Source organism: Bos javanicus, chromosome 27 (genome assembly GCF_032452875.1).
Source record: "Bos javanicus breed banteng chromosome 27, ARS-OSU_banteng_1.0, whole genome shotgun sequence".
NCBI classification, from domain to species: domain Eukaryota; kingdom Metazoa; phylum Chordata; class Mammalia; order Artiodactyla; family Bovidae; genus Bos; species Bos javanicus.
Genome location: NC_083894.1, coordinates 36,299 through 60,721, shown reverse-complemented (window position 1 = coordinate 60,721; position 24,423 = coordinate 36,299). Strand labels below are relative to the sequence as shown.

Here is a 24,423-nt window from a genome sequence, read left to right as displayed (position 1 = left end):
TGCGTTCAGGTCACAGTGTGATATTTATTATGCAGCTGGTATCTTGGTAGACAGAGACAGCATGTTTCTTTACATGTGGGTTCTGCCTTTAATTTACTTGTACAATTTACTTGTAGAATGATAAATTCTATTTTCCTATTAATCTTTTGTGAACTTCCTGAATATGTGACAAAGTATGTACAGTCTACTTTTGAACTATTTTTATCATAGTATTATTTATTGCTTTCTTTCAATAAAGTACTGAAGCAAAATTTCCCAGGGCCAATAAAGAGTGCCGAGGGTAAGCTGTACTCTCACTGAGAACAGACCAGAGCTGGTAATGGGAGCCCGTGTCATCACACGGACATTCTGTTAAGAGAAATGGACGGATGCAATGGAAAGGCCAGAAGGCGGAAGCATAGGTGTCCCTAGAGGACGACCGACGGTGTGTTCATGCCCTTGGCTCTGGAGACAAGAGGCTCCATCACTTCAGCATCTGCGGGGACAAGGCCCCTCTGCTGCTGAGGTGTGGGCAGTGGGCCGAGGGTGGGAACAAAGTGCAGGTGTCGAGGCTCGCCATCGGTCACAGCGTGGGGTGTCCGAGGGCAACCTTGACGGGGATCCAAATGATGCACCCTAGTCCAGCATCAGGTCCTCCCCCAGCATCAGACCCTAGTCCAGCGTCACGGCCCTAGGCCAGCATCAGGCCCTCCCCGACCCTCAAACCCTCCGCCCACCTCCAACCCTTCCCCAGTATCAGGCCCCCCACCTCCAGTATGAGGTGTGGCAGCCCTACTTGTCTGATACTCCTGAGCACACTCAGGCAGCCCCAGAGCAGCAGGACAATAGCTCTGGCAGGAGGTGCATCTTTAGGAATCACCTGCGGAGCAGCAGCAGCTGGGCTTTGTTTCAGGTCAAGGAGAGACAAAGAAAAGGCACTTGTGCAGGAGGCAGTGGAGGCTGTGGGCACGTTCCCCCAGCTCTGCTTCCTCCCCGTAGGGGCTTTGCTCTCCTGCTCTCTCACAGGCCCCAGGGTGGTGTCCTTCCAGATTCACGGTCTCCTTGATATCTCAAGCCCAAGTCCTGAGTTGTGTCCCAGTCCGGTGTGGCAGAGGGCTGGGAACACCCAAGCTCAAGGGCTGAAAGGATTCCAGGGGGACAGCCGGGCCCCAGCAAGTGGCAGGTTAGGGGATGAGGGTGGCCACCTACAGAGGGCCCCGGAGCAGCACTGGAAGGAGAGCAGTGATGCCTTAGCTCACTCGGGGACGCTGCCCGGCCTGGCACTCAGAGATGTTACTGCCAGCAGCTCTGGGGATACAGGAAGCCTGGTGAGTGACACCACGCCACCCAGGCCGTGTGGTGGGCACTGCTGACCATGTCCTCGGTTTTCATTCTGGTTCCAACTGTCCCTCCAAGGGCTGACGGGCTCCTCTTCCGAATGGCACAGACACTTTCTTTCTGTGGGTGAACGCATCCCTTGTTTCTGTTGGCGCTGTTGTCGCTCATCGTGTGTTTTCCTCTTTACAACCTGTGCTTGCTGCTCTTCCAGTTTAACTTAGGAGCAGCCCTCATTTTCTGCATTTCTAGTTGTCAGCATTCACTGGGGCTTTCCAGGTGGCGCTAGGGGTAAAGATCCTGCCTGCCAATGCAAGAGATAATGAGAGATGTGGGTTCAATCCCTGGGTTGAGAAGATGCCCTGGAAGAGAGCATGGCAACCCACTCCAGTCTTCTTGCCTGGAGAATCCCATGGACAGAGGAGCTAGTGGGCTACAGTTCCTGGGGTCGCAGAGTCAGACACGACTGAAACAGGTTAGCACACACTCAGTTTTTAGTTCAGTCACTCAGTTGTGTCCGACTCTTGTCACTCCTTGGATTGCAGCACTCCAGGCTTTCCTGTCCTTCACTATCTCCTGGAGTTTGCTCCAACTCATGTCCATTGAATCATCATGCCATAGAGCCATCTCATTCCTGTTTCATCCACGAGAGAGGTGGCTGGGGCTCGGCAAAGTGTCTGGTCCCACTGGGTGGGTGTGAACCTGCCCTAACCGCTCCCTAACCACGTGACTGTCACTGTGTCCTCCTCTGTAAATCGGGAGGGGGCAGCACCTGCTTGGTAAGGGACACACACAGCATCTGGTACATAATCAATGCACCATCCATCTCAGCATTGTATTTACTACTAATAGGGATAGCATTTAATAATCTGCTCCTTTTTCTCTCTTGTCACTTAACTGTGCTCCAGACCACATCTGCTTTACTTACCCCTGTAAATCCCACACCCAGCACAAACGAGACTCAACAAATTTGTGGCTGAAGAGGCAGGAACATACGCTGTCCTCAAGGAGAGGAAGCTGAGTGATATGGGGGCCTGATGATAACCCTGTGTGATGAGGGGACCCCAGGAGGACCTGTGTGGCTGTCGGGTGGGGTGGGGGGCATGGGTAGAACCCCTGATGAGCTCCTGGGGATGGGGAAGGTGGCAGGAAGGAGGGCGGGCTGTTCCTTGTGGGGTGTCCACAGATTGTACCTTACCCCTCACTGAGGAGCACTTAGGCCGTTTCCAAACACATGTCACTGTTAGGATGAAACAATCATCGCCCAGCTCCTACTCAATCAATTTCGTAGAATATGTTTCTAGCACTGGAGTACAATCATCTGCTTTATTCCTTCCATGCTCCGTTCATCCACCCATCCAGCCAGCCATCTGTTCATCCATCCACCACTCACTAATCAATCCATCCATCCAACCATCCACTCATTAACTCAGCCGATCATCTCAGACCCATTGAGAAGACAGACGCCTCCTCCACTCCTGCTCCCAGGAGGACCCCCAGGATGATTGACAGGAGCCTCGTGGGGACAACAGGGGAGACACAGAAGGGAGATGCCTGTAGGCCCTCCTCCCTCTGAACGGTGAAGCACCCACCTGGTCCTAACGCCTCCTTGCTGGGGTGTTCAGGCCGGCCCTTTTCCTTCTTGCGAAACAAGCGGCTGATGGAGGACTTGATGCCCTTCTTCTTTGGGGCTTTGTGCAGCGAGCCCTGGCTGCTGGTGCTGCTGCTGGGGTTATTCCCGGGGCTGTCCTGAGAGCCTGTGGAGCTTCGGGGAGAGAAAACGACCTTTAACTGGCACCCTTGTGCAAACACACACCCCTCCACAAGAGCTACTGATAGAAACGGGCACCCAGCAGCACCCGCGCCTCAACCTCGCAGCTGACAGTTGGAGTCTCCTTCACCGACCACACTCCACACGAGCAATGCAGGCTCCCAGCGTCAGACAACTGCACCGGGAAGCTGAGATTCTCTGCCTCGAGCTCTCTCGCGAGGAGGGCTTGACTCCAGGCCAGCTGGTGCAGAGGGCGCTCTGACCCTCCCTTAGGGTCGCTGCTCGGCAGGTGATGATGCTCCAGGAGAAGACGAGCTCCCCTGCTCTGGGTAGGTCCCCCGCCTCCCACAGGGTAACCGTGCCCGGCCGTGGCAGGAGAGCGACGGTCACCGTGCAGGGCTGCTGGTCAGGTGAACACACATGCCCCCCATTGAGTGCTGCCTGGCTCAGGATGGGAGCTCAGCAAGTAGTGTTCTGAACGAGGACAGTGTCAGTCACAGGAGGGGACAGAGTCTCCTGAGAGGAGACCCCTGCAGAAAAGGGAGGGACCCTCAAGAGCGAACCCGAGAGGCACGGGGCCGTCACTGTCAGGAACGTGCCCCAGGCCGGGCAGACCTCTACCAAGAGCAGGAAGAAAGCTCCCACAGGAGTCAATCTGTAGAGATGGACGTTTTCTAAAATCACTGAGGTCACTGAGCTCTTCTTCCCCAGCACCTGAAGTTCACCACTAAACACAGGCACCGAACTCAGTGGTATTCCTTTAAAATCATCCTTGCAACTCTTTCAAGACAAGAGGCGCAGGGCTCCTGAAACTGACGACGCACACACAGGTCGCTTACTTGTGGGCGTCCCTGAGGTCCTCATGGGTGGCTGTGCGCAGCGCCCCGTGCGCAGGCGGCCCAGCCGAAGGGACCGTGGCCAGGCGAGGGTCGAGGTTTCACATTTGATGGCGGTCTTGTCATCTCCTACCTCTTCCTGTATAGCTGGCAGCTGAGGGAGTGAGGTAAGTGTCAAATTGGCTAACAATAGACTGTTCTGAAAAAGGCAATCACACAGGCTTTACATTATAACCAGAAACTTATTTGAAGATCTATTAGCTATGCTTTCCCCCAAGTACAAAAAAACCCTTGTTATAGCTTAATGCCATCGTAAAGGACTGTCTTGTTCAAAAAAAGGGGGGCTATGGGGCACCGAGAGCATCTGACTGAGTGCAGAGACCCCGGACAGGAGCCTCCCTGCAGCCGGCCTCAGCCCTCCCTGGAATCCAGCGACCAGATGGCCCTGCGGGGCAGGACAGCAGAGCGATGCTGGCACCGTGAATCCTGCACAGCATGAACTGCCCTGATGAAAGGACTGTGCTCATCGCCAGATGCTACTCAGAAGCACCACAGCTAGAGTACAAAACCTCTCAGCAAAGCCGTCCAGACCTTTCTGTTTGAAGGAGAAAAAGACACAGCTTGTGCCACCATCCAAGATCATTTGGAGTAATGATGCAGGTTACTGGAACCCATGACAACAAGAGAAACACAGAAAAGGTACCTAACCCCTCCACGTGAACACCATGTGCCTGGATCGTATTTCTCGGTAACATACAGACTGGGGACTACCCACTGAAGTACTTACACGCAGTTCAAGTGTCATTCGCTCACAGTGGATTCCATAAGGCGCCCCCAGGTCTTCACTAAGAGATGATCTTGTATCACCCTAGAGCGGTGGGAGGTTCAAAAAGGAGGAGATATATGGGTACCTATGGCTGATTCCTGTTGAGGTTTGACAGAAAAGAAAATTCTGTAAAGCAATTACCTTTCAATTAAAAAATAAACTAATTAAAAAAAAAGAAGAAGAAGATGATCTCTCTTGGACACCCAGCGTTTCTGCTGGTCCTGGGTGTGAGGAAAGGAAAGACAGTGTGGGAACAGATTAACCCTGCAGGGTCCAAACAGGTCTCACTGATACATTTCGGTGTGTGGTTAAACCAGGGGAGGTTTTAGGAAACATGCATGGCATGTATTGTTATAAACAATGAGTGTGTTGTTTTGACCAACTAACCTGTGCCTTTTTGGTGGGATTCTGTAAGGAATACTGATCCCGTGCAGCCCCACAGGAGCTTGGTGACAGCAAGGGAACTTAGTGCAAAATACAGCTGAACTCATTTAAGAGCAGCTGGATAAACTGGGCTCCCTCCCCTGAGCTCTAACAAGAACCCTCAGACAACAGAAGGCTACAAAGGCTAGAAATTTTCCACATGGAACTGAACAGGGATCAATCTCAAAGTCAAGTAAAAATAAGCATTTATAAAAATCAGAAAACAACAACGAACAGAGCAGGGAAGTGACACACCTGGGTTGACTATGGACTCAGTGGAGACAAACACCTGCCTCAGAGTCAGGGCCCAGGCCAGCCCCTTCTCCTGGGCCTCCTCCTGAGGAAGGCCTCTGGGTCTGGGCCTGGCTGCCCTCCCCCAGGATGGGAGCTGCCCCACTGGTGCCACATGTGGCTAGGAAGGGCAGTGCCTTGTCCTCGCTGAACAGGAGGGCAAAGCAGGCCACAGAGCAGGCGAGCGGCACACCCAGGTGACCAAACCCAGGGGGACAGCGCTGCTCTGCTGTGCTCAGCAGAAGGGCTCCCGGGCACTGAGTTGCCTGAACTGGAGTACCGCCACCCCAGTCCTGCGGGAAGCCCCAGGAGTGCTCGGTCAGCGGGCTGGGAGCAGGAGAGGGACAAGGAAGGCCAGCCCTTGGGGCACTGGACTCCAACAACAGGGGCTCATCCAAGTGACCCGAGGGGAGAGGCAGAGAGCTCCCTCCTGATGCTCCCTCCATCAGGGATGCCGTGATGGACACGAGAGCCTCTGGAGGAAAGCAGGCTGGACAGCACCATGGTTAAGTGTCCAGGCTCTGATCAGACCAGTCCACACCACGCTGCTGGGTGTGAGAGCCTGGGCAGGGTGCCCGGCCTCGCTAAGCCTCAGTGTCTATGTCTGCTGAATGGGGATAGCAGCAGCCTGGACCTCACCTGGGGATGAGATGACAGACTTGGAAAGCACGTGCCCGGCACAGAGTCTCCTGCACACTGCTACCCACCATCATTAAATTGGCTTCCCGCAAATCTAACATCTATGGCTCTGATTCAGTCATTTCTTACATGAAAACACTAAGCAGAAATTCCATGGTGGTCCAAAGGTTAAGACTTGGCACTTTCACTGCCAGGACACTGGTCTGATCCCTGCTTGGGGAACTAAGATCCCATAAGCTGTGCAGCATGGCCAAAAACATAAGTACAGAAATTTTTAGAAATAATAAATAATACTATGTCTATTATAAACAAGCATGAGATGATCAGAAGGCAAACAAGTGGGAGAAAGGCAAATTGTTACAATTGTCCCAACGAATGACCTATTTCCAACAGAACCATCAGCACATTTTAAGTGGTGGGTGAGTTTCATCACTTCCATTAAAACGTCAATTATTCACCAGGACATAACTACACAGTGTTCATTCACGTTAAACGATAAGGACTCTTCAATACTTCACAGAGAAACAAAGGCCTGCTAAATTACTAAATAGTTTACCTTTCGATGCTGCTTCCTTAAATCACTAGGCTGATAGATGCATGCAAAGAAATGAAGAGAAACCAGATTCATTGCGACTTTGAAGCTAAAACTTCAAGAATCCGTAGAGGCAAATACAGTAAAGCAAAAATGATGGCAAACATGTAAGTGACATGAAGATTTAGAGAACATGTGACTGGAAACAGAACATTTTTTTTGACCACAGAAGTTAAATAAGCTATTCAAGATTTACTTAGAGAAACACTATAAATTATTACTCAGGAAGATACCATTCTATTACAACATCATGATTTATTAAAGCATAGCATTCTGTACAACAAAGGGCCTTAACAGGTGTCTATTCTCAGCCAAATCTCTCTAAAAGTTAGTTTCTCTTAATCAAAAACATGTTATACTTTAAATTATTTATTTAACTGATGAGGAAGTTACCATAATATCTATTTTAACACTGAACAAATCTAACCACCTATTGGACATTAATGTAAAATCCTGACACAGAATTTGATTTAAAACTTCTCACAATAAATTCATTAAAGCAAGTTCCCTGTGAAAATATGTAAGAATGAAAGCTAGCATAATAGCAGGTGCAGTTTTTACATTTTATTAACAATAGAAGATACTTTTTTAACGAGTCTAATAGAGACATTAACTGTGCAAAAGCTGATGAGATTTACAGTCTTAAATACAAGCACCAACATAGAAAGGATATTGTGTCAGTTCAGTTCAGTTGCTCAGTTGTGTCCGACTCTTTGTGACCCCATGAATCGCAGCATGCCAGGACCCTCTGTCCATCACCAACTCTTGGAGTTCACCCAAACTCATGTCCACTGAGTTGGTGATGCCATCCAGCCATTCATCCTCTGTCGTCCCCTTCTCCTCCTTCCCCCAATTCCTCCCAGCCTGAGAGTCTTTTCCAATGCGTCAACTCTTCACTTGAGGTGGCCAAAGTGCTGGAGTTTCAGCTTTAGCATCAGTCCTTCCAATGAACACCCAGGACTGATCTCCTTTAGAATGGACTGGTTGCATCTCCTTGCAGTCCAAGGGACTCACTCTCAAGAGTCTTCTCCAACACCACAGCTCAAAAGCATCAATTCTGTGATGCTCAGCTTTCTTCACAGTCCAACTTTCATATCCATACATGACAACTGGAAAAACCATAGCCTTGACTAGATGGACCTTTGGTGGCAAAGTAATGTCTCTGCTTTTGAATACGCTATCTATGTTGGTCGTAACTTTTCTTCCAAGGAGTAAGCGCCTTTTAATTTCATGGCTGCAGTCACCATCTGCAGTGATTTTGGAGCCCCAAAAATAAAGTCTGACACTGTTTCCCCATCTATTTCCTATGAAGTGATGGGACCAGATACCATGATCTTAGTTTTCTGCGTGTCGAGCTTTAAGCCAACTTTTTCACTCTCCTCTTTCACTTTCATCAAGAGGCTTTCTAGTTCCTCTCACTTTCTGCCTTAAGGGTGATGTCATCTGCATATCTAAAAGTCCATTAATTCTACACTTAAGAGGATCATTTCTTTATGTAAGCACAATCTCATTTATGAATTACACATGATATGTAGTTTAGGATCCATCTACATATATTATGCTTATAACTGTGTGCTGCTGCTAAGTTGCTTCAGTCCTGTCCGACTCTGTGGGACACCATGGACTTCAGCATACCAGGTTCCTCCGTCCATGGGATTTTCCAGGCAAGAGTACTGGAGTGGGTTGCCATTGCCTTCTCCTGTAACTGCATAGTGATACACCAATTCAACTTACTGCTATGGGGGAAAAACACCATTTAATGAGACATGAAGACAAAGCACAAACCCAACTAAGGGGACACACGCTGTGGACCACAGCACGGCTATGACCAGAGCAAGTGAGGGGATGGGGGAGGAGAGATGGATGGGTAAACTACAGCCTCGGGGGCTGGTGGGGGATCAGGATTCATGACGAATAAGCAGACAACAGGATGAGGGAGGGAATCAAAACCAGTGATGAAAGCAGACACACTGTCAGAGAACTCCAACAGCAAGGAAAACATACAGAATTGTTCTTTTCCAAATATTTGGAAAGAAATCAAGCATGAATCCGCAGAGAAATCATCAAAGAATTTTAAATATCAACTAATTAGCCAATGATGCAAATTATAAAAACAGTGTCAAAAGACCACAAAGTGGACTAGTTACCACTTCACAGGCCGCTAAAATGATTCACGGTTAATTTAATTACAAGCTGACTAACAATGCAGCTAACATGAAATGGGTGGTAACAGAAAAAAGAGACAATACAAGTCCAGTTACAAAGCAGAATCTTGTACACATGATTTCACGGGGTAAACAGCAATACACTCACAACACCTAAGCTAAACACACAAGAAAGCTGGAACATGTGCTTTAGAGCCGCACACTCTGTCACCAAAAGCCCTAGGTCGTCATCCCAGTTTTAGACTCGGAAAAGTGAGGCAGCCCGACGTCTTCCCTGGGGCCCTGGGGCCCTGGGCTTTTAACCTGGTTTCATACACAGAGCTGGACTGAGCGCATGGCCAGGTCCATCAACAAGCAGACCAGTGTAGATTCTTGGTTTTGTTCCCACCGCATGCCCTGCACCCTGTAGCCAGGCATCCCCAATGGAGAATGTGCTGTACGGCTTTCCCATGCCATGAGAGCTCCCTATGGTTACTTTCATGAAGCTGTCTGCTCCCTGAGAACAGAAACTTCCCTGCAGCTGCTGTGCCCAGCACAGGCCAGGTGCAACGTTACAGAGGCAGGCTCTGGCTGAGTTCATGATGACGTGCTAAGTTGGTGGTCCAAATATCAAGATTAATTTGTCACTGTGCCATTGTGGAATGATTAAAGACTAGGCGGTTTAAAAACTTTTAGACCTCTGAGCGTAGCAAATGTACCTGATTTTCTTCTGGGTATAAAGAGAAAAATCAAAAAACAAACAAAAAACAGCGTGCTGGGGGAGGGATGCGGCAGGGAGGAGGCAGACACATACCAGAGTCATGATGCCCAGCTGGTCTCCCTCCTGTGCCGGGCTGTGCCGCCTCGTTCTGGGCTTGGGCAGGGGCGGGCAGGAGTCAGCATGCGAGGAGGTGGGAAGCAGGTTGAGGGAGCTCACTGATTTAAAACGACGGAGGCTGCCTAAGCTCCCCCTGCCCTCCCTGCTCTCAGTCTCCTCGGCCCGCTGCTCCGTGTTCTCCTTCTCTTCTTCGATCAACCTAAAATAGAATAAAATGCATCACCTGCCTTTGTCAGCAGAGGGACCTGTCTGGACAATAAATTTGGGCTGGCATTCTGTGTCATGATTAGCAAATTCCAGAAACAGTTGCTCAATGAACATCTCAGCCAAAAGGTTCTAAGTTTCCTCTTTTGAATATTCTCAAACTTAGAATAACTTAGCATTGAGTCTTCCAAACTGGCCCTGATCATTCATGCTTGATTTCACTTATTTACTCTAACATTCTGAAGGGGCCCTGGTGGCAATTCTCTTTCCTGTGAAGAGATACCTCAAGTTTACAACCCTTACCTCCCCTGCTCTCAGGGCAGACATGCACGTCAGTGCCTCAAGTCTTTTCCACTGGGAATCAGGAACTCTGTATAATCAAAACAGCAATTCACAAACAAGCTGCAGTTTCTAAACACAAGTCTCCAGACCAGATGAAGTGCTGAGTTGATCTTTTTTTTTTTTTTTTTAAGGTTGTATATATACAAATGCATCACTTTATGAAGTTCTCCACCAGCTTTGTGTGAGTTTCTGGATTCATGTCAATGTGCTGCATTAACCTAGAATTCACAGTTTCTGCTCTTCTCCCCTAATGTGTGGTGGATGTTTTTATATAGCAGTTTAAATACACGATTATGCAAATAAAATGATTTTCAGATTAAAATACAAGATTCTTACAGAAAGTAAACTCTCCAGCTTCACTTCTACTCATACATCTGGAAAGTTTTTCACTGTTGATAACAAGTTGATGGACAGAATTGACCATTTACATCAAGTCAACTTGTCGCATAAGGAAAAATCACTTTTACCTGAAAACTTGCTGTAAAAATAAAAATATTAATCTATAACCGTTCCATACTTCCTGCAGGGACACGGAAAGACCATCTTTCTGAGCTCATCTGTGCTCAAACACGGCCTACAAAGCTGTCTGTCTTGGCGTCAAATGGGCAGGTGACACCACCTGCGTTTGCTGGTTGTCCCGTACACCCCCTGCCTTTCCCCCGGAGCATCCCGCTCGGCCTACAGGAACGGGCACCTCGGCCTGGGCTGACGTGGCAAGAACAGTCTGAGCAGCAGCTCTGCCTGGTCCTGTGCAGGGTCACCGGCCTGCGGCCACTCTGAATGTGGACTCGGGACACGGGCATAGATGTGTGGGTGTGGCACCAGGCAGGCCTCGGGGCTCCCAGCCACCTGGCTGCACCCAGACCCAAGGCCCCCCGCTCACCACGAGGCAGGCCTTTTGATTCTATCCTGTTTTGAAAATTGTTATAACTGCCAAGACGGTGTCTAAAGAAAACATCTTAAATATACTGATGAGATGAGAAAAACTCAAACACATGTCCTTGGACCACTGTCTTACAACAAGCCAATCTTCACACTGTATTAAGTTAAAAAGGAAAATGCAGATCTGAGTGGGAATTTGCCAACCCCAAAACCCCAGCTTTCACCAGGTGGCTTCTCACCAGAACATGGGGGGCTCTGAGGGACACAGGAGGGTCCACGGGCCGCAGGGGACACCACCTCGGCACCTCACCCACCTTGGTGCTCAGAGCTGAGGGGGGATACCCCACAACGCCTCCTGCCGCCCCCACAGAGTGCGGAAACCACACCATAGACAGAACGCCCCAGCTGACCGAGCTCTGTAATCAAGGGCCATCTCAAAACTGAAAATTCCTGAAGCAGACCTGAGGTGAGGTTTCTTGCTATGGAACACTCAGACATCCCTAGGAGAAGACAGCTCCTCAGAGAAACCGAGTTTCTGGTGCTGAGTTCAGGATCACCCACCGGATCTCTTCATTGATGATGTCCAGCTGCTCCTGCATCATCACGGTCAGAGTCTTGGCATTGGCCTGCCTGCTGGGCGACAGCTGAGTGGCTGAGCTGAAGAGGGTGACCCTGTCGCCCTCGTCGTCAGACACGCTCTCATCACTCTCAAAAGCCTGGGCCACGTCGGCCAGCATGCTGGCTTGCTGCGTGCGCTCGCAGTCCTGCTCCTTTCGGGTCTGCACCTGGGCACGAGAGGACCACGTCTTGTCAGCAACATTCAGGGCAGCTCAAGTCTATCAGGAACTGAACCCAATTTTACATGGAAGCCCTGACTCTGGATAAATGCGCCATGCTCATGAGACACTGCCATCTCTTAAGCGAACAGGACTCAAGAAACAGGCAGGGGGAGAATGCAGTTCCTTGATGGCCTGGTGACACTCAGGTCTCAGCGTGGACGGCAGGCAATCCTATGAGGTTATTCACAAGGGTGGGCTGATGGAGTCAGAGACAGAAACTGAAAATTACAAAAATACATCCATGCCTCCATCAGCCAGGCTGGAGCAAAATAAGAAAAAAGAACCTTTCAGCTCGGCAGCCGCTGGGTCCCTAATCAGTGGTCATCACTGGTACCAGTTCACCAGAGTGTGCCGTCCTCCCAGGCTCTCAGACCTCCATTTCCCAGGCTGGTCTGAACACCCACAGAGAGGTGCAAGCAGGGGCAGCCAGCAGACGGGAGGGCCAGCCCCTCCGTGGCTCTCCTCTCGGGACACAGGCCCTTGGGCTGTTCTGGGGGATGGCTCCTCGCACCGCAAGGGTGGCTCTGTCATCAGAGACACATGGGATACTGCCAGCGGGGCCCCGTGCCGCCCTCCCGCTCTCACACCTCACACCCTTCTCTCGGAAAACGTCCCCCCTGCCACACTGTCACCCAGGTCCTGCCTTCTTTCCCAGAAAGGACCTCAAAGGAACTGAGGGGCAGCCTCGAGGTGCTGGCTTGTTGGCTCCCTACCCCTGGGGCCAGTGCCCTCGCCTCCTGTCTTCATCAGGACCCCACCCCAGGGCTGGGCTACCCCATTCGCTGGCTCCAGGACCACCTGCCATCATTCCTCCTCTGCTCCAGTGAACCAGCTGCCTATGGGTTCACCCCCATCAGCCCGGTCGGCATGTCCTCTCCCTTCTCTCGCCTTCCAATCGCACAAGGGGTACCAGCAGATTCCTCCTCCAGGGCTCCCTGCAGCGCCCACTGCGGGTCTCTGAAAGCTCCTTGGGAGTGGCCTCTACGGTCCCCCTCCCTGCCAGGTCTCCACTTCTCTGCCAGCAGGTTGTGAGCCCCGCCCTGCAGGGCAATTCCCCGGGGGCTCAAGGAACCCATGTTACCAAGCCCCCTCCCTTCCTTGCCCTCCCCCACGCCACCCCCCGCCCCGCCCCCAGCATGTCTCTCCCTGGGCTCCAGGCCCTGCCTTCCCTTGCGATTATTCCTCAGTCCCCTGTGCCCCTTCTCAACCTTGGAATGCAGGGTTCCCCACAGCTCTACCTTTGCACCCCATCTCTTTCCACCGGCACCCGCCTGGTGACTTTACCGTGCTCATGCCTTTAAATGCCATCTGTACGCCCACAACCCCAAGTCCACCCTGAGCTGAATGAGTTCTCTCCCGGATTCAGGCCGGAACACTCGGCTGTTCTCCTGACACATCCCTGGAACACCCAATGGGCTCATCCACCTCAACAGGGCTGAGGCCCGGCTCTTAGCTCCCCGCCCCGGCAGCCCTCCTCACCTCAGGAAATAGGCTCTGGCCTCGAACTGCTCAGGCCTGAGCCCAGGCTCCTCCCTGATGTGGCCCGCTCTCTCCCTTGTCCCCGCTGGTTGACATGACCCTTTTTCTATCTCCAAGTGGCTACTTCTCTTCCTGCCTCCGGGTCTCTGGTTCAAGGTCACCCTCCTGGTGTCACCTCACTGGCCACCCTGTTTACACACGATCGTCCCCTCCTCCTTGGACAACTCAGGCACTCTGGTCTCCTTTCCCTGCTCATTATTGTTCAACAGGCTGCGCGGGTTTAAAAAGGGGTCCACAAATTCTTCCATCCTCCTCCCTTCAAGAGGCAGAAGAGGCAACTCCTGCTCAGCCCCTGAGCGAGGCAGGACTTGGCAGCTCACTCTCACAAACAGAAGTGAAGGTGTGCGGCCTCAAGACCAGGGTGTGAAAGGCCCTGGGCTAAACCCCGCACTCTCGCTCTCAGAGGGTGTTCTGAGGAAAGCCAGGCCATGGGAAAGCCACACGGCAGGGACCTCGGCCTGTCCCCAGCAGCCAGGTGAGTCTGAAAGCCTGCCATCCAGCCTTGGGGGGCCTTCCCGTGTCTGTGCCCTCAGGAGGCCCTGAATCAGGCCCGCCTGCTACAATGCACAGGCACTGGGGACTGTGAGCTGCTCCCTGGGAAGTCACTAAGCTTTGCAATGATTCGTTACGTAGCAGTGGATAAAGGACACACATCGTTTTTAATTCACTGCTGGAGTCCTACTTTTGACCATGTCTGGCCCAAACTAACTGCTCACTGAATGTGGAAGCTCAAAACACAGACATGTATGAACAAATACATGGCATGAATGAGGTGAAAAGATAAAGGCACTTAAACTCCCAATGAGAATTCTTCTCACTATAAGCTGATGGATTGTGTATCCATTTACTCGTAGGACGATTTCAAAACTGTGCTAATTAGTACCATGCTGGGCCTCACAGTAGGCCACAAATAATCAAAATTGGTTAAGGAAAAAAAGCATGCCTTCAAAGTAAACTCTTAGCCAGAAAAAGGAAAATGGGGAGACGTAAAGCAATCTATCAGCGCTTTGTTCCAAACCCACCTCAGGACCACAGTGTGAGGGGGCAGGTGCCTCACAAGGTGCCCACCAGGGATGGGAAGGGGGTGGCGGGGTCCTTGCCTCGGATGGCTCATCGTGCAGCGCTGCCAGCCGGCCTTTCTGGGGGCACCGCAGCACCGCCCCGTTGCCCAAGGAGTCTGCCGGCCGGTCCGCCACAGGGAACCTGAGGTCCGGGGCGCTGCCCAAGTGGGGTCGGCTGAAACACACGGGGAAGAAGAGTGCTGTTAGAAGAAAAGAGAGCTCACTCTGTCAGACGAGCCAAAGCCTGTCCATTTGGAAGATCGGCAATTTCACAGCAAAAGGGCCCCCGGGAGGGCACTGCCCTCCTGGCTCCAATAGCAACAGGCCGCCCGCTGCTCTGCAGACACTCAGGGCTCATCCCCAGCAGCTGGAAAACTCCCGTATGTGGGGAAGGCAGTGCTGCCGCGAGGGTGTGGAGCTGACTAGGACAGGATCGGCTGTCTGGGGTTGGGGCGTCCAGGGTCCCCCGGAGCCCGCTCTCAGGTCCCAGGGCAGGGTGTGCACCTGCTCTGCTTTCCCCTTGGCACCCCACCTCCCCTTTGGCCCACGCCTGCTCTGACCTCCCTCTCTCACGGGAAGTTTGTGGATCACAATCGCTGGTCTGCCTGGAACACTGTCTGCACCGCTCTCAGTGTTTTTAAAGGCGCCTCAGACAACCCGCAGCAGAAAAGCCTTGGACCCACAGCTCGGAGCTGAGCACCACTGGTGTCTCCCATTAAAGCAGAGGTGAGCGTGTCACCAGAGTCTGGGCTGAACAAGGCCCAGCACAGATGCTCAGGCCCTGAGCACTAAGGCCTGGGCCTGCAGGTGCCAGGAGCTCACTCAGCAGGGGCCTGCTGGGAGGCAGGGCAGCCCCGCCTTGACTGTGAGCAGCCTGCACTGCAGGACCGCCCGGGTTCTGCTCAGTCTTGTCTCTGGGACGAAGGTGGTGCCTCCATGTGCAGGATTCCCTAAACCCAGGAGACAGGGCCTTCCTCCGAGGACAGGACACCCCATACGTCTGCAGAGTGGCCAGGGCCAACCACCAGCTCAGCCTGCTCGGGGTCACACGCTGCTCTGCTCGACAGTTTTGTGAACACTGTGCTGCACAGGAGATGGAAGTCTGGAATCTCCAGGAGCCACACCTGTCTTCCCTCCCATCTCCCCTCCCTCCTGACAGAACTGTTCCCTTCTCTGCTCCACTTCCACCCAAGGGCCTCGGGCTAGAGCACACTTGGGAACTGAGTGGGGGGTACGACACAGTCCTGCTGTGGACTGGGGACCCTCGAGGGTCCTCTGAGGGCCACAGAGGCCTCCGGGTTGGGTCGATCCCCAACCATCACCTCCCAGTCCCCTTGCGGGGTGCAGCCTCCATCTCTCTCCCTCCTCACCCGAAGCTCTTTCCTCCGGGAGAAGGTCTCAGAGACAGGTTGAGCTGGGGAGGAGCTCTGACCCCTGGCAAAGGTTGGCACATGAGGCGGACGCAGATGCAGGAGCGCCCCGGAGTCTCCCTGGTAAATTCTCGAGCAATCCACCCCCAAAACCAGAGTCTGCCTACTTTCTGCTTTGTGCTTTCACCTACACCTCTGACTTTACGGGGGGCTGTCCCCCACTACCTCTCTGAAAAGAGTTAGCTTACAGCTCCAGTTAATAATTCCTGGGTGTGACAGTGTTTCAACCTACAAACTCCTTTGGAAATCCTCTAGCCTGCCTGAATAGGTTTTTCCGGCCACATGTGATTGTTCAGAGCCTGCCAACTGTGAGAGGCAGGAGATGTTCTAAACTGTCTAAACACAGATTCTTTTGAGTAGTTAAAAGATTGATTAGAAATTGTATTGGTGAAGGGATTTTCACTTGTTGGGCCAATGTTTGCTGCTAAGTTTCCATATCCCTTACCTGCTGTGTCCCTGGCAGTGTATTGATTAATATAATTGGTGTAAGTAGTAGCTTTAATGTTTGTAACCTGGGACCCTTGAGTTAATTCTTTTTCTTGTTATAGCCCACCACACCTTTGCTCTGTAGGAATGCAACTTTATCTAATGCTTTTGGAGGGTGGCTCCTGACCAATCACCTTTAGAGAAAAATAAGTTTTCTGAAGAGAAGGTCTTAAAGTGTTAACAGGCCTCTGGGCCAGAAGATGATGCAAATCACCTAAGCTTTTGCATATGATAAGTTTGCAGGAAGAAAGCCTGGCTTGCTGCAAGACTCTACCCCTTCCCTCATTATCCTCTATGCATAACTTAAGGTATAAAAACTACTTTGAAAAATAAAGTGCGGGCCTTGTTCACCGAAACTTGGTCTCACCACGTCGTTCTTTCTCTTACCTTCTGGCTGAATTATTCAGCCTCTTTTCTCCACTGAATTTCCTCACTGAGCTATCCTTATTTCAGCCTCTTTTCTCCACTGAATTTCTTCACTGAGCTATCCTCATTCTATTACTCTTTATATCCTTAATTAATGTTTAATTAAGCAGTTGTTTCCTGATCCTCGCCGACGCCGTCCCCGCTTCGAATACCCTGGATCAGCTGGGGCTGGTCCCGGGCAGTGACCAATTCCTCTGGGAGGTCCCACCAAATACGCCGTGCCTGCCCTGCCTGTGAGCCAGTTTTCAGTCCCCACTCCCTCCCTCCTGAGGCAGCACAGTGCCCCCCACCCAGCCCACACTGCCCACAAGCCCCACTCTGAGGCCCCACCTGTGCTGCTAAGTCACTGCTGTGACCCCCTCCAGAGCTGCCTCCTGGAGACACCCCTCCCTCGCACCGGCTGCTGTGGCCCACTGTCTTCAGAGCACAGCGGCTCCTCCTGCCCCGCGGCTGCTTCCTCTTCTCGTCTCTCACTCTCACTGACACACACGGGACTGGTGACCAGGCCCCAGGCTTCTCCATCTGAAGCCCCCAATTGTGTCAGGCCTCAGTTCCTGGCACCAGGTCCCTCCTCGTTACCCAAAAACCCCCAAGAGGAGGAGGCCGTGTCCACCTCCTCTTCCTCCACTGTCTACGCAGTCCTCCTCACACTCACCTCGTCCACCCTGGGAGCAGGGGTTCCCCACCTCTGACAGCCCCAGCCCCTCACCCTGGAGGAGCTCTGCCACCAAGTCCGGCCACATCCCCTCCTGTTCTGTAGGGCACGTGCTCTCCTTGAACTCCACCCACCATGGTTTCAGACACAGGACCAGTTTCTGGCTCTGCCTTTGTCTCAAATGACATCTCCTTTTCTCTAGAAGAAGGCTGGGTGGGGGCTCTGGACTGCGAGGATCCCCTAAGCACTCAAACACAGAAATATGCGTATGGGCTCCAAACTGTCTCCTAAGTCAGGATTCAAGCAGTAGTCCATTTCCTACAGATGAATGAATGTCACCAGTAAGCACTTAATAACCTTTGCTAAAGTTTATCTCTCACTTGTGACCATTTTCCGTGAAGAAGCCAAAGAAACATTTAAATACTTAATAAGAATTACCGCCCCTATAACAACGAGGAAGAAAAATCAGGATGCTCAGTAATCTGCTCTCCTCATTCACAAGCCAGGTGATTCCTCCCACCGCAGTCAAAAGACTACAGGTCATTAACCTTCTGTGACTCTTCAGAAACGTCAGTGTCACAGTCTGTCAGGCCCCTCAGATGAATACGCCCAAATACCAACTGGTCGGCCCCCTACTTCCAAACCTCTGCCTGTGGTTTTGAGTGTTGTCAATCCTGTGACACCACTCCCTGGTACCAAGTTTGACCCTAAGGAACGATGCTTGTCTCTTCCCTCTCGCTGGCTACGAAGCTACAGGCTCCTTGAGGTGCGACCATGAGCAACACCCAGTCATACTGTCCACACACCAGACAGGCCCTTGTCACACTCGACAGCGCTGAGGGGAGCTGCCCGGGGAGCAGCCTACCTGTGGTGGAAGGGAGCCCCTCGCGGTCTCGTCTGGTCCACTTCGGCTCTCAGGGTTTCCAGGTTTAGAATCAGCTGGTCCTACGAAACAGCAAATGACACAGCCTGCACCGCTTGCTTTTTGGATGTAAAGTGACTTGCACCAAAATGTGCAGAACAGGTTACATCAGTAGGTATCAACTCCCAACATTGTAATTCTGAGAAAATGTTCTCTAAGAGTCCCTAGCAAATAGAAACACTCAGAACAATATTAACCCTTATAAACCATAATGAAGAGGAAGTTCCATCTCAGGTGTAGAAAAGGTTTCTCTGGAGGAAACATGGCAAGCCATTAACAACGATGAAGTCTGTAGAGAGAAGCTAGACTTCAGGCGGGGGTTTCGGGTCAGGGGGACATGACTCACTCTATTGCCCTCCCTCCTCTCACTGCTTTAAACTGTCTCCATGGAGCTCACCTGCATTCCTCACATTCATTCCTCTACAGCCCACTTCACTTGCTCATGGGGTAAAACAAGTCAAACGGGCCAAGTTTGTGAGTCACTCAACTCAACCTGGAAGCTCTGTGCTGTCGGCCACGGCAGTCACTCGCCTCGTGCAGCCCCTGAGCACGTGAGACAGGCTGGTGCAAAGCCCGATGTGGAAATCACACAGAGGATTTCAAGACTCATGGTGAAAGAAGGACGTCGAGTAGCCCGTTGGTTTTTAGGAAATTTTAGATTGTGTAGGTGGCTCGTATTATCTTTCTGACGCACAGCACAGTCCACGTGAATGGCTCACGCTTTGTCTGAGCTTTTGGGTGATCCCTGAAAGGACTACTCAGAATTCTGAACCACACACAACAGCCACACACTCTAAATCCATCTATAATGCAAACACATTCAGTGTTCAAAACCAGAAGTGCTATACGTGTTATAGCAGTGGATTAGCCATAAGGAAAATGGAACTCGACTTCTGCTAAGCATCTGCTCAAACTCATGTCCACTGAGTTGGTGATGCCATCCAACCATCTCATCCTCTGTCATCCACTCTCTTCCTGACTTCAATCTTTCCCAGCATCAGGGTCTTTTCCAATATGAAAATTCATATTAAAAAACTGGAAATAATTACCTCAAGCAATTTTTAAATGCAATAACAAAGTTGCCAAGTCTGTGTTTTATAAGATGAGCATCAATTTCAAGGTTTAAAAAGCTGTTTTAGGACCTACTGTATTAAAAAAAATGGAGAGAAGACAAAAGAATGATCTATTTGAGATTGGCTCTGTATGAGAAATTGCTGAGAATAATTGACGGGACGGGTCATGGGTATTTATTATACTACTCCATCCACTTTTGTGCATGTTTGCAATTCTCTATCGTAATACATTTAAAAAGTTTATTTTCTGTTAAAGCAGAGTCTTCTCCAGCAACACAATTCGAAAGCATCAATTCTTCAGTGCTCAGCCTTCTTTATGGTCCAACTCTCACACCCATATGTTACTACCGGAAAAACCATAGTTTTTGAGTATATGGTTTGTCATATATGGTTTGAGTATATGGTTTGTTGGCAAAGTGATGTCTCTTACTTTTCAATATGCTGTCTATGTTTGTCGTAGCTTTCCAAGGAGCAAGCATTTTTTAATCTCATGGCTGCAGTCACCGTCTGCAGTGATTTTTGAGCCCAAGGAAACAAAACCTGTCACAGCTTCCACAATAAGGCGTCAGCATTCAAAGATTTTTAAAGCAAAACAAAAGTTGACTTTGAATTGGCTTAGTCTAGTCATAAACAGCATCCCGATCTCAACAGCCTCTGAGCAGCAGTTATGAAAGTAAGAAGTGCACCCCTGATCGGCAGATATTGAGCTCTCTGCCTAAGCGGGGAGGGCGCCTCACCGCGGGTCTCACGATGGGAGTCAGAACCACTGCCCCCTGGAAGTCCGCCTGTGAGGCTCTGCAGTCCAGGCCCAAAAACACAGGTATGGTGGGGACAGTACTGACACGTGAGGCTGGACCCGGGATCCCCACTCCATTTCCTGGATGGCCTGTATTGCCGTGTGGCCAACCTTTCCAGGAAACCTCTCTCAGGACTCGGTGATGTGCGCCTCCACCATCACCCTTTCCTGATGCGCCTTCTGTTGCAGGGCAACTGCGGTTCTCCTGTCTAGAGGCAGCCATCCTACACATACACCGTGTCTGGACCAGCGGTTTGGCATGTGGGACTCCAGCGCCACGTCCGAGGCAAGCAGGCTCCACACCTGGGTGCCATGCCTTCAGTTTCATGGGCCCCAGGCTGGCACCCCTAGGTTTGTCTGAGGGGCAGTTGGGAGGTCCACCTGTATCCCAAGCAGCTCCCCGGACTGGCTGGTCAGAGCAACAAGCAGCCTCTTTGAATGTGGGGAAGCCCTGGCTCCTACCCACTGCCTATGGGCGACCACCTCTGGCCCTGCTCCCAAGGAGGTGGGTGCCCGGATCAGCAGATGGGGCCACACAGGCACACACTCGATGCCAGAGACGGGACTGGTGGAGAAAGGCAGTGCTGGCCCCCGCCCAAGCCACGTCTACTGCCCAGACGCCGCCTCCCTGTCAGCACAGGCACCCGCTGCAGCTCCTTGTTCTTTGCCTCCAGTTGGGCCTCCATCTGGCGCAGCCTATCCTCGATGCTGCTGTGCCTCTCTCTCCTGCCTGTCGGCCAAGAACAGCGTCAGCTCCGCTCACAACAACCCTGTCCTGACAGCACGCGGGCTGTGATCGCAGGGGCGGCAAGCGGGCCATGCTCTGTGCGAACCACGGGCCCTGGGTTCGCCAGGAGCACTCCCGCATGCCTGCTCACACAGCCTGCGCGGCTTCGTGTGTGACACATGGCTCACGGAGGATGCTGGTGACCAGCTCGTGAGAGGAGACGTGCTCCCCGTGCCCCAGGCCCCACACCCACGGCCGCTGCACTCCCTCCTCGGACTGCCTGTGGCGAGCCCGCGTGGGCAGCAGACAGCCGCAAACCCGAGGCACACGTTCTACCTTCCTAAGCTGGGAAGGAAGTTCGAACCGTTTAGCCTCCTGAGTGGTAGAGCTTCCGGAAGACAAAAGGTCGGACTACAAGGCCGACTGGGGATGGACAGCAGAGATGCCAGGGGAGAGGAGAAACCAAGCCTGGAGAGGAAGATCACAGGCAGAAGGGTGCCCCCTGGCGGCTGTTAGTGACCCTGCTCTGGGAGGGTCTGTGAGCACCGGACACCGGCGGCCTCCCGCGACGTGATGGCCCCTCGGGCACTCACTAAGCTCCTGGCAAGGCTTCCGACAGCCGCGTCAGCACAGACCCGGCCCGACTCTCTATGTTCAGCCAGTGCCCACCAGCAGCGCAGGGCAACACCTTTCCCATCAGAAGGACAGGGTGGGCTGGCTGGCTGGCAATGGGGTCGGTGCCCCCAGCAGCGCCACATCCCAAGGACATGGCCTCTCACCCGCGGGCTCCTGGGGACGGCGAGTGGGGAGTGGGGCCTCGGGTCTGCACATGCCCTGCTGGGACTTCTTTAACAAGTGTATGGATAAAACTTAAAACTGTGTTCATTACAGAGCTATTTTGGCCATCTCTTAAACGAGAATGGGATTTTTCTAGGTCTCTATCCTGCTAGGCTTTGAGTGGCTGACTGAACTCTGAGCAGCAGTGACTCGGAGCTGAAGCGTCCTAGGGACACACAGAACTCGGGACAAAACTGGAGGGAAATTAACGTAGGGATGACGCAGAAGTGGGGCGTGCCTGACACTCAGGGAGCGCTCCCATCTCAGACGGGCAGCACGACCCCCATGTCTGCGCTCCTGTGTGGACTGAGCAGCATGGGCAGGGGCTCGGTGGGAGAGCAGGGGAACAGGCCCTCCCTGTGCCCGCCCCCCAGGGACCCAGAGCAGCACCTTGGAGAGCGAGGCCACCCTCTGCGCCTGCTCCGCCTCCACCTCGGGCAGCGTCTCTGCCCTCCACAGTCTCTGCTGCAGCTTCTCTACCAGCTCCAGGCGCTCCTGCAACTGGCGGTTCTTATCCTCTGTCTACAAAGGGAGAGCAGAGGATCAACACAGGCCGAGAGGTGTAGCCACTGTCGCTTTAAGTAAGCTGAGACAAAACCTAAATGCACGTGTCTAGTGGATTCATTCTGTTTCGGAAGCTCCCTCAGGGTATATTTTCTCTCAGTGTTCCTGGGCTTGGTCTCAGTGAGCAGAACACCTCCTGCCAGAGTATTTGCTTTTCCTAAACATTCCCCAAGGACATCTTAAAAAAAAAAAAAAGTTCTTCTATATTAAAGAAGATCTGTAGAATCTTATTCATTCTTATTGACAAGTTAAGGGAAGAAGGGTTCACTACAGACCCTTCTTAAAACGTCACCAGAATCATCATTTAGAGGGAACCCTACCGACCGCAGATGGCTACGGGCGTGTAAGCCAAAATATGGCTTTCATCTCCTCTGAAATACAGACCTGATAAGAGCATGCCTGGTGAAATGCCAGTCAACTAGTATTTGTAAATGCACGATTATTCTTTTAACAGATCTTCTTACTCTGAAAAACTTTCAATGTAGAACATTTAGACAGATTCTTTTTTAAAAAAGAAAAAAATTAAACTATCTATAAGCTCAGGTTCCTGAGAGGTTAGCGTTTGTTTCTAAGCAGCTTTCTTACTTTTTCTGTGTGCGTATTCCTCTATGTACGTACACAAACAATATGCTATGCTTTAAAACCCGCAGAAAACAATAGCATATGGTACATAGTATTTTCTGATCTGCCTTTTACAGCCATTATTTTGTATATCGTGATGCTTTTAATTAGCATTCCCCATCATACTTTTCAATGGCTTTCTAGTATTTTATTTTTGGGGTGGGGACAATGATACACTTTGGCACGCACCAGACTGACTCACTTTGTTTTGGAGAAGCCAGATTTGGTTTTCCTGGTTAAGTCCTGATTATCTGAGACCACTCGGGAACAGGAGCGAGTAAGGCTCACCACACCACAGGAAGTACAAACCCTAATCAGACCGGAGCTCTAACCCTGCCTTTTGTCACAGTGACCCCAGTTCCCAACAGGCAGCCAGCTGCCGTGAAGTTCCCTGCTGCTCTCTACTCTTTCGGTAACAACTCTAACAAGCCAACAGATTCACCTTCAAGTAAAACAAAAGAGTCAGGAATGGAATTCCACAAAATGGTTAAACCAAGTCCCAAATAATTCAAACCTGTAAGTTGCAGTCACCCGCAATTTTTTTAAAATGTATTTCCTTCCAGTACAGCTGATTTACCATGATGTACATCCACACTTTTGAACACAGTATTTTAGGGTCATAAGAACTTTACACTGGGACTTGATTTCCAATGTGGGAGTCACATGGAAAGATCTTTACCTTCCTTCCTCAGTAATTCACTACTATAAAAGTCAGACACGGTTCATAAAAGCCATTACCTGTCGATGCCTAGAATCCTTATTTGCAATTTCATTTTCAAGTTTATTACTGATGTCGTCCTAAGTTTCAAATCAAACATAAAGTTAACATCCTCAGAATAAAAATCCTAGACACGGCAGTTTTCTCGGACGTGAGCAAAAATGCGCCTATCCCAAAGGTCACGATTGGCACCCATCTGTCTTAACGTTCTGTCCAGCCACTTGGTTTACCAAGCTTCTTTTCTACATCATAAACCCAAACAGCAAACGAAAAGTATACTAAACTACCCTGTTATTCCAAGAATTCCAGGAGGGAAGGTATCTGGCATGAAGTCAGGACCTCTGTCTGCTACACCATACAGGCGGGCTTGACCCAGAACAAGGAGGGACCTTCAACAGATCCAACGGGGAGCTCTGAGGCTCGTTTCCTCGAGTGAAAGTTGGAAAAGTCTCATGCAATTTCCTCAGAATTAAAGTAGAATATTAACGAGTGGAAACAGAAGTCAAATTGTACACAACTGGGAGCAGCCTTCTCAAGCCTAGTTCTTCAAAAGCAGAGTTACACCACATGGATGAAACGCTCAAACCAGGACCAGAACTTGCTGCTGGTGCAACTCCTGTCCGCCAC

The 24,423-nt window shown here is 51.2% G+C and overlaps 1 protein-coding gene across 1 annotated transcript in view; it reads right to left on the bottom strand.

The window, feature by feature from the left end:
• Positions 1-196: 196 nt before the first annotated feature.
• Positions 197-24,423, bottom strand: part of LOC133239771 (liprin-alpha-1-like) — a 29,402-nt gene continuing 5,175 nt past the window's right edge. Inside the window, 10 exon segments of the mRNA XM_061404033.1 lie at positions 197-1,618; positions 2,907-3,079; positions 3,925-3,973; positions 3,976-4,075; positions 4,709-4,789; positions 9,651-9,873; positions 11,664-11,887; positions 14,581-14,716; positions 18,404-18,483; positions 22,284-22,415. Of these exon segments, the coding sequence (XP_061260017.1) occupies positions 1,563-1,618; positions 2,907-3,079; positions 3,925-3,973; positions 3,976-4,075; positions 4,709-4,789; positions 9,651-9,873; positions 11,664-11,887; positions 14,581-14,716; positions 18,404-18,483; positions 22,284-22,415 (1,254 nt within the window). The 3' untranslated portion in view covers positions 197-1,562.